The sequence below is a fragment of the Phragmites australis genome, chromosome 18 (assembly GCF_958298935.1).
Source record: "Phragmites australis chromosome 18, lpPhrAust1.1, whole genome shotgun sequence".
Classification (NCBI taxonomy): Eukaryota; Viridiplantae; Streptophyta; class Magnoliopsida; order Poales; family Poaceae; genus Phragmites; species Phragmites australis.
The window spans coordinates 932,073-947,553 of record NC_084938.1 but is presented as its reverse complement, the minus strand read 5'-3'; the positions used below and the strand labels follow the sequence as shown (position 1 = coordinate 947,553).

Here is a 15,481-nt window from a genome sequence, read left to right as displayed (position 1 = left end):
TTTTAACGATTTTTTTTTACAATTTTTATCACGAAAATTTTTTTAAAGTTATTCTCTTCAGAACGAGATTCTCTTTCTTTTTCTTTCACGATTACTCAGAGATAAATTGTTGAAGACGAGAAAAAATTAAGAAAATAAGAACGAGAAAAAAAATCGAAAAGGAAACGAAATGAAGATATTATGATTAGAGATGGTCTCACAAGGTCCTCTCCTCCCAGTTCCGGGAGCAGACGCATGTATGTGATGTGATCATGTCATGTGAAGCAGCTGTGAGAGTGAATAATGTGACCTGCCAGCAGGATATTAACTAAACGCAAACGCAAATGCAACTACGTGCACAAGCTATGCTCGCAGTTCAGCTGGAGTATACATGTATACAGACACGTATATCTGCTTTGTTTTTGCCTGAGCCGGTCCTAGCTAGTAACGCTCGATATGGACAGTGCAAGTTAACAGGTCGGTCTCACGTACTGCAAGTTGCAACTGGGCCATTAGCTAGCTATAGTAGTAGCTGCCAATCTCAGCTCTTTCCCAGGTGTCAACGTTAATTTCTCACGAGCGACTCCATCGCACGGTGCGTCGACCTCTGCTCGCCTCCTTTTCAATTTCTGAACATGCAGTCCAAAGGTCTGGCAGGAAAGAACCAACTTTAATTTGGAAGCTTCAACGATCACTTCTTCAACATATATTCCACGGTGAATTGAAGGTATTGCGCTGCGTCACGGAATATAACATCATCTTCACCAACTGGATGTAGAGCAGTATCAAATTCTTTCTCAAGGCTAGCTTTTTTTAGATAAAGTTCTCAAGGCTAGCTGTGTGCGTCGATATATATAATGATCATGTCGAGGCTGGGACATTATTTTTTCCATCAGCTAAAAATCAAATACCTAGCTAATTTCTGAGCGATTCTTCCAAATTAAGCTGGCTAGCTAACGGCGAGGGAAATGCGCACAATGCTAGCTAGCTAGCTAAATCCATGCATGTTTTTTTAAAACAAAAGTTTTCGTCTGCTTTTATAGAAAGCGATAAATCCACGAGTATTCACCAACGTCTCCTTCATTTTCTTAAGCATCTACTATATATCGGCCAGCTGCTAAATCTCTGTTGATTTCACCCACTTTCATGTTAAAAAGCTTGCAGACATCTCAACACTCCTAGCGGCCCATTAGCTACATATGATAAGGCTCAAGCACGCATCTTAACAAAACATCTACCAACCAACAATAATTATTTGATTGAAACATAAGGGAAATTACAAGCGCCTGAAAAACAGCAGTACTTTTCTTAGTTACATACATTCTCACTTGCATTTTCTCCCTACGTCCGTACACGTACACCAGCTGGATTTCCATCATCCGTACATGTTTATTGTCAAAAATTCGATAGATCGAGATGCAGTATGATGAAGTGAGCCCCCCCTCCCCCCAAAAAAACTAACGAATATAAATATATTACACATGCATGCATGATCGATGAACACGTACGACGCACTACTTTTCGACGACCACGGCGGACAACAGCGGCGGCGGCGGCGCACCAGCACCGCCTTTACCCGGCACACGCGAGTCGGAGAAGTGGAGCGCGAGGCAGACGACGGGCGGGGTGCAGGCGAGCACGAGGCCGACAGGCACCATCCACAGCTGGGAGTAGGAGGGGTGGAACGCCAGCGCCCACCACGTCAGCAACGCCGCGCCGGCCATGGCGGCCCCGAAAAGGCACACGTCGACGACGGCTGCGGCGAGGACCACCTCGCGGCCGGCCGGGTTTCCTTTTTGGAGGTCCAGCGCCGACGACGATGCGCCATCCTTGACCGGCTGTGGCGCCGGCGCCGGCGCCTTGGAGTTGCAGCTGGCTGGGTGCATCTGCATCGGAAGGATGTCACCACATGGTCCCTCCAACTCTTACTAATATTGAGAGAGAGATGACGATGGATCCGCGAAGGTGCGCGGGAGAACTGAGGAAAGGTGGTCAATGGTGGTAAGCCGTCGGACACGTCCACGTCTTCGTATGCTAAACGTTCCGTTGATCAGATGGAATAATTGAAATTAAGCAGCCGATTAATCACCTGGGGCTTGCAGTACTCAGTGTAGGTGTTCACCATTTTATTCTACTACGCACGTCTCTGTGTATATCAACATGGAATTTATTAAAGCACTACAAAAACTAGGAGAAATATATGACATATATCGATCGGTCCCTGCATGCGTTGAGATGGTTTGTCACGTTTTGAACTTGTATACTAAATCTTGATGGTCATGCCGTCGCGTTTCTTCCTGATGGTCAAGTTTGCTTTTTTCGCTTTTGTTCTGTGCGGTACCAGTGGCAAGCAAAGGTGATTATGTTTGATACACTAGCTAGCAATGTATATTTACAATATACTCCTTTCGGTTATAAATACATATGATTTTAATAAGTTACGGACTCTAATACATAACTTTAATCACTAAATATGTTTATAAAATCCATTGAATTTTTTATATTATGAAATATTTTTTTCTTGACAAATCTATTCATATGATTTTAATATTTTCAAATAAAATATTTTTAAAACTATAGTTAATCTCTAAGACTTAAAAATAATATAGTAGTTGTTGCACCCTCATATATCATACCCTCCTCACGTCTAACCCCTGTAATTAAATATTATTTAATTACACAAATACCACTGACTTACTCCTCCGTCCCCCTCTCGAGCCGCCCTCCGATCGTTCCTCACGGCGCATCGTCTCTCACAGCGCCGCCCCCACCGCGAACCTCTCCACACCCCAACGCCTGGTGTTGGGCGCGAGGCGGGATTCGGCGGCGATGCGGAGGCTAGATTTGCGCCGGGGTGAGCGGCGTGAAGCAGGGAAGCCCCCCGTCGCCTTGTGGGTACAAGCCATCGCCGCTCCTTGCGACGACGGATCGGTCGGCCGGATGAGGCGCGTGCTCCACGAGAACAGTTGCGTGAGGGACCGCCGGGTGCAACAGCTCGCGAGCGTGGCGGAACGACACGTCGGCGAACCGGACCAAGCGCTTGGTTTGTCGTCAGGCGCAGCAACTGTCGCGCTTGGTGGCACGGAGCCACGGCGATCCGGAGCGTGCGAGGGGCTGCACGGCGCAGATACTCATGCCGGCGCCTGGGCGAGCCCGACCGCGCGCGGAGTCAGCGTACGGACAGCTTGAACGCTGGCTCCCCCCTCTCTCTGGCGTCGTCTTCTCCGCGTGGCACCTTCCACTTCCTAAACCTCTTCATGGTGTCTGTCTCCTCGTGGCCACGCAAGTGCTGAAGGATGGAGATGCCCATCAGGTATTCGACATGTTACCTCTACCATGGCCAGTACCAATACCATGCCACCGAATTGCAATTTCAGTCTGTAGGCATGATGTTATGGCTAGCCCTTGATACTAATATTGATTAGGTACTGGTCGTCTAGCGTTAACAAGTCCATAGGTAATCGATTTGTTGTCGTGGATGGTAAATTTGCTATTGTGTGGTCATCCAGTATCAGTTTCAAAATTTAGGAATATATGTTGCTAACAGATTTATGTTATGCTTATAGAAAGGATAAATATGTGTCATCCATTTAGTTCTACTCAAACTAGAATTGGGTTAGTTTACGATTCAAATATGAGTCTTTTAAAAGAATTCATAGATGCAACTTTACTCCTCATGCTTCATTGAAAAGGAAAATTGACACTGATACTGTTAAATTCAGTTTTTTTTAGCAACAGTCAGTTTAGTACATCAATGGCTGAGCAACAATCATTTACATGCAGAAGCAAATTCATTTGTACCCAAAAATGAGATTATAATTCCATCTTGGAACTTTAGGTGAGCGTTCTTACCGGAAGTTCCCTTTTGACAGTTGCAACAAGCCTAGAATACCTATAAGCATTGGGGGGGGGGGGGGGGGATGTTCCTAAGGAAACTTGCTCAATACAGCTGCAATAAGCCTATGACACTCTCTAATCATGGATATTACGTGCATGTATAGATTATTCCCCATCTTTGTAATCTAGACTATCCAAAGAATTAATTTAATATGCATCATGCTCATGACTTGGCATATATATGTAATCTCTATATGGTCAGGCCATTCAAGATGGTCAAGTGCACAAGTTGTTATCTCCACGAGAGCACACAAATGTATCCTCAGTTCTAATGGTAGTAAATGACCACCCTTTTTCTGACCCCGATATTTAAACTGGTCTGTAACGCTTTACCAAGTACAAAAAATTTGGTCGTAACTAACTCAGATTTACTGGAGTTCATGATGGCATGTTAATGCCCTTAGCGACCTGTTTTAGCTGCAACATAACTTTGCAGTGAATAAACTGGGTGTTCTAATCAGTTGCTTTCAGCCCTATGTATTCATCGCTGCTTGCAAGTTTGAAGAAAGCATGACATTATGGAAGCTTGCAAAAGTTTTCCAAATGAAGCGCTGCTAAGATGAACATCACTTAGCCTTACAATCATGTTGCATGCAGAATTTGACTGAGTAGATATCAAACAGGGTTAGGAAATTCTCGTGGCAGATTCCTCCTAGCCTGTTGATGACAATATGGGACTATCCCAATAATTCATGATTGCCTAATGCATAACATAGCTCTGCTATCATGCTTGAATTTATTATCACGAGTCTCAACTATGAGTCTATGAGTACATAATTTCTCAGTACCTCACATGTAATCTTGACTAGCTGTTCATCAGGAGGCCTGTTTGAGGCTTTCTACGTATGGATGTTCGCTCTGATGATTGTAGGCAGTGCCATAGCCCTATACAGAATGGATTTCTCAAATAGAGGGGAGCTACCAGCAACGCAGGTGCATATGGCTAAGTTTTTAAGGAACCTTCAGAAATCAGATGTTAGCAGATGAGGCCAGTAATGTTCCTTTTTATGATCGATGTTACGAAATATTTACTCTTTTTTGTTATTGTGATGGTTAGTTGTGCTACAGGAAGGAGTTTTCGCTCTGATTGTGGCTAAATTTGTTAAGTTGCAGTTGGTATATTGCGATCTGCCAAGTTTACTTGAGCCTGATTCTAATATCTCTGTTATATCTCTTTTCTATCTCAACTACTTAAAAAATACACAGTAGTTCCCGCACCCTCCTGTGTCTTATCCTTAACATCCTACTCTTTCCCATATTTCCCCCACTCCCACCTAATAAAAATAAAAAACAAAAAAAACTATCAGAATCACTCGAATCGAGAAAACCTAGGTACAATAACCGCTCCTTACCCTTCCCAACCGCTGGCCCCGTCACCCCCAATCTCTTCCTTGCTAGCCGTGCAAATGTGTAAGCCACCTTGCTAGTTGTCATTAATTTATCACATTTCCTATGCTGCAATCGCCTGATCTCTCTTAATTGCACTCGATGCTCCCCTCCTTCGTTCGCTTCGTCCACATGCTGCTATGGTGGGGACATTGCCGGAGACGATAGGAAGTGGGCGAAAGAAGAAGCGATGCGGTGTCGGGTGGAAAACGATAAGAAGTAGCAGGTACGTTATAGACGGTTCGATGGACATCGGAAGGCTATGGTTTGTCGACCCAAACAAAGGCTAAATTTAGTGGCCTGGGTGTTAGCATATCCCTTAATTCAGTCGCTTGGGTGTTAGCAACAGAAGCGATTGCGTCGGCGTCTGGTGTCAAAGGCGATAAGCGCTAGCGCGGGAACAGAAGAGTGAAGGTGCATTAGCGCGGGAATGAAAGCAAGCCTGGATTGTAAGACCATCCTTAACTATATTCTCTTTATTTTATTTTCTTTCTGATTTCTTTCTCGTTCTCATTCTCTTTATTTTCTCTAATCTTCAGTAGCTTCTTTTCAAAGGGATTCGTGAAGAGAAATAGGAGAGAATTCTGTGGAAATAGTCTTGAGAATCTTTTCGTGACGGAAACCGTAAAGAGAAACTATTAAAAGGAATGACTCATCTGCGAAGGGACTTCCTTGGGATAATCTAAGGTGTTGAGTTGGCCCAGACCATGTACTTCGAGTGAGTCACGGTCGGGTATCTGGATGGTCTATTCGTCGATTCGGTATCTAATCAAGGACGATGTAACCTGAACGAGGGAGGACGAACAGAACTCTAAAGCTCCCATCTTAATTCTCCTGTGTTGTTCCCCAAATCTCTCTGCCTCTTGATTCCTGCTGACCCCAGACTCACTGTCGTATCCAAAACCGTGACAAAATTATTCAAATTTAAATTCTATGGATCGTAATCCGCTGTATCCAAAGAGGCGCTTAGCCCATTTTTCTGGTTTAAATTTCAGCCCATCTACTCCATCAGCTATCTTGGCCCAAATGTCTCGATTTCTCGTCGGTCTCGGCCCAAACCGATTTCCTCTCCCCGTCCCCGTCGATCTCGCCGGCGACACCTCCGTCTCCACCGACCCAGCCACGGATCCCGCGGAGGCCGAGCCCGCCGATGGGGGTGGTGATTGAGCGGGATGAGTGGGCGCTCACCCCCCTCGCGTACCCGCTCCTCTCCGCAGCATCCCTCGCCGCGGTCCTCCTCCTCCCCTACTTCTCCGCGAGGAACGCGACGCACGCCACCGTGGGGTCCTCTTCCCCGTTCGACGTGGGCACCGCGCCCTTCCTCCGCTTCCGACGCGCCTTCCTCGTTCTCTTCTCCCTCGCGTCCGGTGAGTAGCGCCCTTCGATCTCCAGACTTTGTTGAGCCAGCGTGCGGGGCCTAATGGTGGTGCTGGTTGCTATTGTGTAGTGGTGGAGGGGATCCTGGCCGTGTTCGGGGAGGATGAGTTCGCGCGGTGTGGGCTCGGCAGGGAGCAGATGGCCGCGCGCCTTGCCGCGGCGGCAGCGGCTGCGCTTTTCCTCGGTGGCATCTCTGGCGTCATCTCCGACAAAATGTGAGTTTTTTGTAGAAGAATGCTTCTGTGCAGTTGTGTCTGGAGATAGGTTCATGGTCCTTTATTGTACTAGGCTTAGCAACGTCATTTTGTGATGGAGAGTTATTGATAACCAATACCTGCACCTTCTTCTTTTGAATCCAGCACTGGCGTAAATTTCCTATTCTTAAACCTTTACACAACCTTTCATCACCTACTTTGCTCCACATCGATTCTAATTAACATATGGCCTTCGAGTCTCTCTGACAACTATGGTGATCTGATACTGTTTATCTAATTGTACACCATAAAAATCTGAAGACTGGTTTTATGATGAAGTTTGGATGACAGAAGGCAAGTAGGAATTGCAGATGATAATCTACACCTTGGTAATAGTTTGAGTTTTTTTCATGCTGTTTGTGTGTGTACTGTGTAGATTTTTGTTCCGTCAGCTGCACTTAATCCTTCTTTGCAGCAGTTACTATTATGTGATACAATTGTATATGTTTTTATCCTTCCTATAGTAGCTATAACAATTTATGCACTAATGTTCATAGAGGACCACGAAGGGCTTGCATATGTTACTGGGTACTTCAGCTTGTAGTGGGTGCCATGAAGAGTTTCAGTGCGCTTCGTTGTGCATGGATCAACAATTTCGTTCTGGCTCTTGCCTCTTCAATGTTCTCCTTCTGTTTTGAGACGTGGATTGTGGTAGAGCATGAGAAGGTTTGTGTTTTTGAAATACTTTAGGTGCTATTACTGTGTTCTTTTACGTTGCCTGAATTGTTAACTGCTTTATCCTGACTTTTCAGCAAGACCAGAAGCAAGATTTACTGTTTGATACCTTCTGGCTGATGACATTCTTCGAATCAGTGTCCCTTGTTGGAAGTCAAGGAATCACAAACTTACTGGTTAATGATAACGACAGCGGATTCTTGCTTCCCTATGCATTTGCAGCCTCACTATCAATAGTAGGGATTCTGTACATCAGAAATGCATCAAGAACCACTCAGCATGCATCTGCCATTGGGAGCTACCAAAAATCATTTTTTGCTCATGCGATCAGAGGTGAGTGGTGAGTCATCTTGCTTGCTCCGCACTGCTTTGTTTCCTATTTCTGTTAACGAAGCTCTATATACATGCAGTAAATAATGCCATGAATATCTAGATGATGAGACTGAGAAATATAAAATGGTCAATATTTGATAGCATCGTGTTTGAAACTGTTTGACCTTCTGTAGACTGTTGTAGCCTTAACGTTTTCAACCTTTAGGGCATGTTTGGCACAGTTTCAGCTCCGAGATCCATGCTGGATCTAGAGTTTGTATGATAAAATAAAGTTGTTTAAACTTTTATTTTAGTCCAAAATAAATACCAGATGTCTCAATTAAATATCCTCAATCCACTCATAGCTCCAGATCCAGGATTTCTTGGAGCTAGGTTTGATCAGCTCCAAGAAATATTGGATCTGGAGTTGTGCCAAATGGGGTCTTAGTATGTGCAGTTCTGTAGCCTTCTGAAAAGAATGACATTATTTTTGTGAATATTGACTACGGATATTTGAGCCATGAGAAAATATATTTGTAAATAATAAATAAATATCCATGGCTGCGTTAGCATGCTAATAGTCTAATACGTATTTGTGGATTTCTAAAACTAAATTTATAGTATTAGTAGCTGTGATAGTTAAACATAAAAAGCTGTTTCTAATGTGAAAAAATTGCATAAACGGATGTGTTTCTCACAAATATGAACTAGTGAATCGCCATTGTTACTTCTGTTGCAGGCTCTCATTCATCTAGTCAAGCTTTTTAGTGCTTACATGTTTCATTTTAATTTCTGACCGGAATAACTGTGTGTTTCAGACAAAAGAGTACTGATCCTGGTCTTAGCTCAAGCAAGTATCCATTTTGCTGTCTCAGCATTTTGGTTTGTCTGGGCACCAATCATAGTGGTATTAGTCTGTACTGAATTTTTTTCCTGCTAGTTTTCTGTCTGATTTCTGTATGATTAGGTTTTCAGAAACTGAAGACTGGAGTCATGCTATTGTGCTCATAGATTTGTTGATTGTCACAGGCTGACGGAAGGGATGCTCAACTATCACTAATTTACCCCTCTTTTCTGGCCTCAAGAATGCTTGGAAGCGCTGGTTTTCCGTGGTTTTATGGAGCCACAGCTCCTTTCTTGAATGAGGACAGCCTGACAATAGCTTACGTTACTGCTGGGCTCGCTTTGTCTATTGTGGCTTATGATTACCAGGTATGTCACACATATCTCTAACGCAACATGCAGTTGAAAATTGGTGTCCAAGTCTATTAAGAGGTGCTGTTGTTTCCACAGGAGATTAGAACATTGGTGATTTTGTTCTGCATCTTCCATGCATGTGTAGGCTTTATTTTACCTTCACTAGCCAGATTGAGAGCAATGTAAGTTAGTGTTGCAAATAAAATCATGTTTAAGTTACTGTTTAGTGTTTTCTGTTTACATAGCTGACACTGCTGTAGGTACCTGCCAAATGAACTGCGTGGGGGCATGATGAGCTTTTCGCTGTCACTGGCAAATGCTGTTATCTTCGTTATTGTATTGCAGGTAGCCATCTGAAGTTCCCTTGTCTGTGAACTTGTTGTGTCCATATTTTTACACAATGCTGAGAACATTTGTTTCCCCTGCAGGGTGCCTACCATCGAAACATTGCAAATTCAACTATTCTGGGTCTTGCATCCTGTGGTTTGTTAGGAGCTGGGGGTTGCATTCATATGTTAAGGCGGTGGAGAAAGCACACTCGCCAGAATGCGCGTAGTTTGTAGGAGTTTGAGGCATCTAGGACTACACAGCACATCCAACTTCAGTGTACTTTTGTAGCATGCTAGTATTACACATTTTGGTCGACTCCCCTCATCTGGAAACTCATGTTACACCATTGACAGCGATCACTTGTGCAGCGTATCAGAAGATAGGTGCAGAACAAGGTTCTGTGTTCAAAGAAATTGTTCAGCTGAGGGCTGACACATTCTGTAGACATGTAAGGAGGGCAAAAAAAAAAAAAAAAAAAAATCAATATACCGTGCCTGATGATGTAATTTTTTTTGTTCGACAATATATTTTTATGCCTTGTAAATACAAAATTGTTCATCATTTTTTGCCCATAAGTAACACGATGCTTGGAGAGGCTTCTAGTAAAGTGAATACCTTGTTTTCTCGCATCCCTTGGTTTCTTGTGAGCTGTATAGTTCAAGTAATACATCGCATGGCACCAAGGGGTGATCGGTGTGTGAAACAACGACCACCCCTGGGGTGACAAAGAAACGCATCGTGAGCTTCATGCCATGTCTCGCCGGAGCATCGCAGTTCCGCCCCGTTTCGTTCCTACCGGAGCCCTCGTAGCTGCCTCGGCATGCATCAGCCAATGGCCGGACGCAACTGCAATGCATTTATTTGCAACAATGGGCGACACAGCTTCAGATCGTTTTGCCGTCGCTGTAGACAACCTGACCTGTCCAAACTTTTTATTTATCTCTTTAAGAAATCAGAATGTCCTGCTTTGTCCATAGCATAGTGTGAGACAGAACAAAACTTTCAAGCTTTTACTGAATCTATCTTGTTTTTAGGGAAGTACAGAAGGAGAGGCCCGTACTGTTACTTTATTAAAACTGAAGGGTAAAAAACGGCAAATTACAAAGAAGGGGAAGGGAAAGGATGAACTGTGAAAGCAAAATTACAAGGGGAACCTATAGGTCTTGGAGCTAGACTAAATTATGCACGACTGACGCACTAAATTGTGCATGACTGAATTTGTCTCGAACTAAACTAAATTAACCAAAAGGAGATGGATTTCTACATGACCTTGTAAGCTCAAGAAATGAGCAGATACGGGTCCGGTCACGGATTGCATACAAGATGAGCAGATGCTGGAAACAGAAGCCATGAAGAACACTTGAGAGTTGGGATATGCTCAACCAACCTCCCACAACACAGGTTGAAGCCAGAGGTTCGTCCTGCTGCGCGCGACATCAAAGACCAGCCTCGGCGGTGGTTGAGCAGCGGCAAGACACTCAATAAACGTGTCTCGGGTTGCCAGCGGAGTGAGCAAGTCACTGCTTCCCCTGAGCCGGCGGACCAGAAGTCCAACACTGCCTCCGGCCCCCAAGCCTGTGGAGGAAGATAACTCATGCGATTCGCCTAATCTGTACCGTACAAACCCGATCGGACGAATCTTGGAAACCCAAGGGGTGGTCAGTATTTCAGATACCGTCCATCCCTGGGGTCGTAAGGAACACCGCTCTACTGCACACCGGAGCGCCGCCACATTCAGTTCATTTCCTCCGTCCCTCCCCTTCCTCCTATAGCCCTCACAGCCGCCCCCAGCATGCATGAACCAATATCCACACGCCCTTTAGCTATCTCTACTGCGAGCCCTTCAACTGCAAACTCCTACGCATTCACAATTCCTTCATGGGGCTTTGTGGCCTCTTCCTCCACCATAACCATCACTTCCTCCACCTTAGGATCATCACAGCTCTTATCAGAAACCATTGCATACTCAATGAGCACATCAGAAGAATTAGCTACTTCACCCTCCTATAGTTCCTCCTCTCTTTTTTGTCTTCGTCTAGAAGCTTAGTAACTTCCTCCTTTGGTGCGACCACCGCCACCTCCACTTCCTGGTCCAAAGTCATCATCACCTTCGATGTCGTGGACCTCCTCACCGTTCTCCTTGCCGCGGCACATCTTTGGAGCGTCGCTCCGCCTCCACCGGCTCTGTGACCTTTCGAGCCGCTGTCCTCTGACTCCTCCGTAGGGTCATTGGGGTCGGCACCACCTCCTTCATCTTATGCATCACAGTCCTTCTCCTCGATCGGTGTGGGCGTGGCCCCGCTTGTGGCCCCACTTGGCGGTTGGTGTTGCACATCGTCGCGGCGAGGGTCCTCATGATCTCCTTCACTAGATCCCGCTTCACCTCGTCGTCGATGAGCGTCTGTCATGCCAACACAGACCAATAGAGCCATCGTGGGGAGGGGGGAGGGAACCTAATCGGCCGTGCATGCATACGGTGGTGATGGCGAGGCGCTATCGACACAATGTTATGAGGAGCTACGGAGCGGCTGCGACCCGACGTCGAACACGTGGCATGCATCTGCAGGTGGAGCTCGGTGGTGGTGATGGCAATGTTGTCGAGGAGGTAGTAGCTGGCGGTGCCACGGCTGCTGTCGGTGTCGAGCTTCGAGGATGCCACGAACAAGACAAGGACTAGGCCGCCGTTCGACATGAAGTCCTTGAAGACCTTAAAGACCATCACGTCATAGGGTGGGGCGTCGGTGTTGATGGTGGATCTGACCACACCATCGGCATTGATGTCCGCAACATCATGCATGAGAACGAGGCCGGAGGAGCTGACAACGAGGCTGGTGGCCGCGAGACCCACCACGAGCGTCGATGGCACCGACAGCATAGAGGAGATGGAGCAAGAGCGTGTGACATTGGATGCAGACGTGGCAACCTCACTAGCGGCTTCAATCTACGGCTCGGTCCCCCTCTTCTCCACCTCCAGCTTCATGGACTCGGTAGCTCGCAACGCCATCATTAGCCTAGCCACGACCTCACTCAACCGATCCAGAATACGACCTCACTCCGCAAGCTGCTCCAAAAATGTAGCACATGGATATTCAAGCACCTTCTCTATATCGTCGATTCAACAGATCGAATGGCTTTGATACCAATTGTTCACGTACCCAACTAGATCAATCACTCAAATCAACAGACAACACACCAAATCACCTCCAAAACTGTGTTTGCTAGCCGAGTCAATCACAACACGGGGATACACGTTGGGAGAAGAAGGGAACTCAGGTGGGGGATAACAATTCTAGCCTAGTAGAATGAAGGGAATTGGAATGGGGAAGGGAGCACTGGAAGATTCGACACCTAGGAGGGAAAGGGAGACTTGAGGAAGATGATGACTGTTCTTCTGTTCTTCATTGCCTTCCAATTCTGCTCGAGGAAGTCTCTTATGCGCTCACATCTCCCAAGCGAGTTGGCCCATGTAGTCTAGCCCACAGTTAGGCCCATAGCCCAGTCCGTGACAAGAACGCCTCCACCGCTTCATGTCATTGCTCGCCGGAGCACAACCGCACCCAGGACGTCCCTGCTTTCCCTCTTCTTACTCTTTGCAGCCTCACAACGGCCCCAACTTGCATTGACCAAAGGTTGGTCAGAGCCTAAGGGGTGGTCAGTGTTTGAAACAATGACCACTCTTGAGGTTGCAACAAATGTGGCCTCCGCTTCACGTCCTGGCTCGCTGGAGCGCCACCGCACTCTAGCAATTACTCTCTTCCAACCCATTCATCCAGGATACTTGGCAATCGACTCTTCCTGTATCATCTGACAGCTATGCCACGCACCATCAGGGGCTTAGCTAGCTCTGCAGCAATGCAGGTCTGCAACTCCCATGCGGTGAGCAGTGTAGCTTCATATTGTTCTTCAGAGTTTTCCTTGACATGGTGCATCGATTTTGTTTCCTTACATGTGCAACGAAGGGTGAGCAACCGATTCTCACATTGCTTTTGCATATTTGTCCCTGGAAATGTGGATTGATTTGACTTCTAAAAATTATAGGCTAAATGATTACTAGGTGCTAAATCATATCAACAGTTCATCAATCAATCAAGGGCATGTAGCTTTAGCCTTTAGCATGTATACACATTGATGAAGCATTGTCTTCCTTTAGAAGAGAAGACAGGGCCGAGTCGATGATGTAAAAGAAACATCATGGTGGAGAAAAGAAAAATACTTCCAGTAGGTTGTTCTTTGTGCGAAGCTGATTCACGAGAAAAGAAGAGTGCGTGCGCAGAGGCAGCTTCAAACCAGAGGAGGCTGATTCACTAGGGCATGGAGGGAGAAGGAAAGGCGTAGAGAAATCATGATGGAGAGGAGGCATGAGCTGAGCAGATATCATATGATACTACATCATGTTAGCCACATCGATCTATCAATGGTGTTCCATGTGTTCCAGTAACCACATCGATTGATCTATCGATAGCGTTTGAGGAGGTGGTGCAACTGGTGGTGAGGTGGAAGGCGATCAATGCCAAGGAGGTTGAGGTCCTGCACCTCATCATGTTAGCCACGACCCAGGGCCTTGTGTCAGGGGAGATGGTGACCACGTACCTGGAGTTCAAGGTCGTGGTAGTGTGTGGCGAGATGATGAGGCTCCAGCTGCTTGGCAGGATGGCCGTGTCAGTGGAGTTCACGCAGAAGGCCACGGAGTACGACTGGGAGTCGATGGCGGAGGCGCTGCGAAGGTAGGCAGACACCACTGTGGCGCTGAGGAGCCACGCCAAGGAGTTTGTTGCCTTCATGCGCCGTGTGGGATCAATGGCAAGCACAGAGGAAGCAGGATGACCCACTGCCGCGAGGTCGAGGAGGCGCAACGCCAAGTACTTCGACCCGAAGTGGAGTAACTGATTGACATAGATTCATTTCTTGTCCATTGTAGTTAGAGACAGAGTCCATTATAACCCATCAAATTGCTAAGAATCCCTAAATTGTAGGTAGGATCGTCAAATTGTATGGATTTGTACATGATCTTCCTACTACGTATGTCACGTGAGTTGTTGAACTGTCAACGGGCGACAAGTCGCGTGGCAGCCATATCATTTAATTATTTGCTTGTTGATCCGTGGGCCCCACCACATATCGTCTGTTGAATGTGCGACACCTTTTGTCGCCCTTCTAACAGACGATAAAAGGGTATTAGTGCAATTTTTTTAAATAGGCATCTAATTTTGCTAAATTTAAAATTTGAAAATAAAAAATAAAAAAATTATAGCCTAGCTACCATTGAAAGTAGAAACAATGCAAATTGTTTCACTGGCCCAAATATTGGGCCGATCCTCGTAAATGGACCAGGGATTTGGCCCATCTGAACAAGGCCATCATGGTGCTTTCGTAGTGTGCTACTATTTCACATTTTCGCCATTCCCTAAAAAAATCACATTTCCCCTGATTTGTCCCTCTTCTGGAAATTCAATTTTTTCTTCTTCTAGAAACATGACAACAGTATTCATCACTTGTGTGCATATTAGAGGATATGGATTCCTAGAGGATAAATAAATATATTGGTGCAGGAGAAGGTTTCGTATTCAAAGGAAAAATTCAGTTGATCGCTGACATTCTGTAGACATGTAAGGAAGCTACAATTCCTTTTCCCAAGAGATAAACTGAGTGATGGTATAACGTCTTAGTTCTTCGGTATTCTTTTGTGCCTTGTGAATGCCGAATTGGGTCCATCATTTGTTGCCCATTTATTTCTGGTAATGTCACTACCTTTCTTTTTTTGATAACTCATATATATTAATTCATTAACCACATAGTACAGAGATCAGAGAAGAACCTCCATGATTAGAACAGAGTAGCTAACTTGCTACCGGTATCGACAATCTATCCACTTCTAGAGACTCAACCCAAGGAGTAAGTACATCTTGAACAGATAAATTTGAGAGAGAGATCTGAGCTGACTTTTTAGGGATTTGCATCACCAAGAAACTTCCTGCTCAGCAGAGCATCCCAAGACAGCGATGCATCATGTTAAATGAATTTGTTCTGCATCGATACGAACATCTAACCACACCACTGTGCGCTAATTGGCAATT

General features: G+C 45.6%; 2 protein-coding genes across 2 annotated transcripts; one reads left to right on the top strand and one right to left on the bottom strand.

Moving 5' to 3' along the window:
- Positions 1 to 1,214: 1,214 nt before the first annotated feature.
- On the bottom strand, positions 1,215 to 1,934 carry LOC133899527 (uncharacterized). The gene has a single exon (XM_062340517.1). It carries the CDS (start codon positions 1,869 to 1,871, stop codon positions 1,494 to 1,496), a length of 378 nt encoding a protein of 125 aa, XP_062196501.1. The 5' UTR covers positions 1,872 to 1,934; the 3' UTR covers positions 1,215 to 1,493.
- A 4,168-nt stretch (positions 1,935 to 6,102) lies between these two features.
- LOC133899782 (uncharacterized) lies at positions 6,103 to 9,999 on the top strand. The gene is made up of 9 exons (XM_062340846.1): positions 6,103 to 6,629; positions 6,710 to 6,854; positions 7,391 to 7,559; positions 7,646 to 7,901; positions 8,699 to 8,787; positions 8,910 to 9,092; positions 9,174 to 9,259; positions 9,338 to 9,422; positions 9,506 to 9,999. The coding sequence occupies exons 1-9, from the start codon at positions 6,413 to 6,415 to the stop codon at positions 9,638 to 9,640; spliced, it is 1,365 nt and encodes a 454-aa protein (XP_062196830.1). The 5' UTR covers positions 6,103 to 6,412; the 3' UTR covers positions 9,641 to 9,999.
- Positions 10,000 to 15,481: the final 5,482 nt, after the last annotated feature.

Excerpts from the sequence above, each read along its gene's own strand:
- LOC133899527 (XM_062340517.1), bottom strand. The coding sequence starts at position 1,871 with ATGCAGATGCACCCAGCCAGCTGCAACTCCAAGGCGCCGGCGCCGGCG.
- LOC133899782 (XM_062340846.1), top strand. The coding sequence starts at position 6,413 with ATGGGGGTGGTGATTGAGCGGGATGAGTGGGCGCTCACCCCCCTCGCG. Across the intron at positions 8,788-8,909 it reads TCTGGGCACCAATCATAGTG|GCTGACGGAAGGGATGCTCA; the intron begins GTATTAGTCTGT and ends TGATTGTCACAG. Across the intron at positions 9,260-9,337 it reads CTAGCCAGATTGAGAGCAAT|GTACCTGCCAAATGAACTGC; the intron begins GTAAGTTAGTGT and ends ACACTGCTGTAG.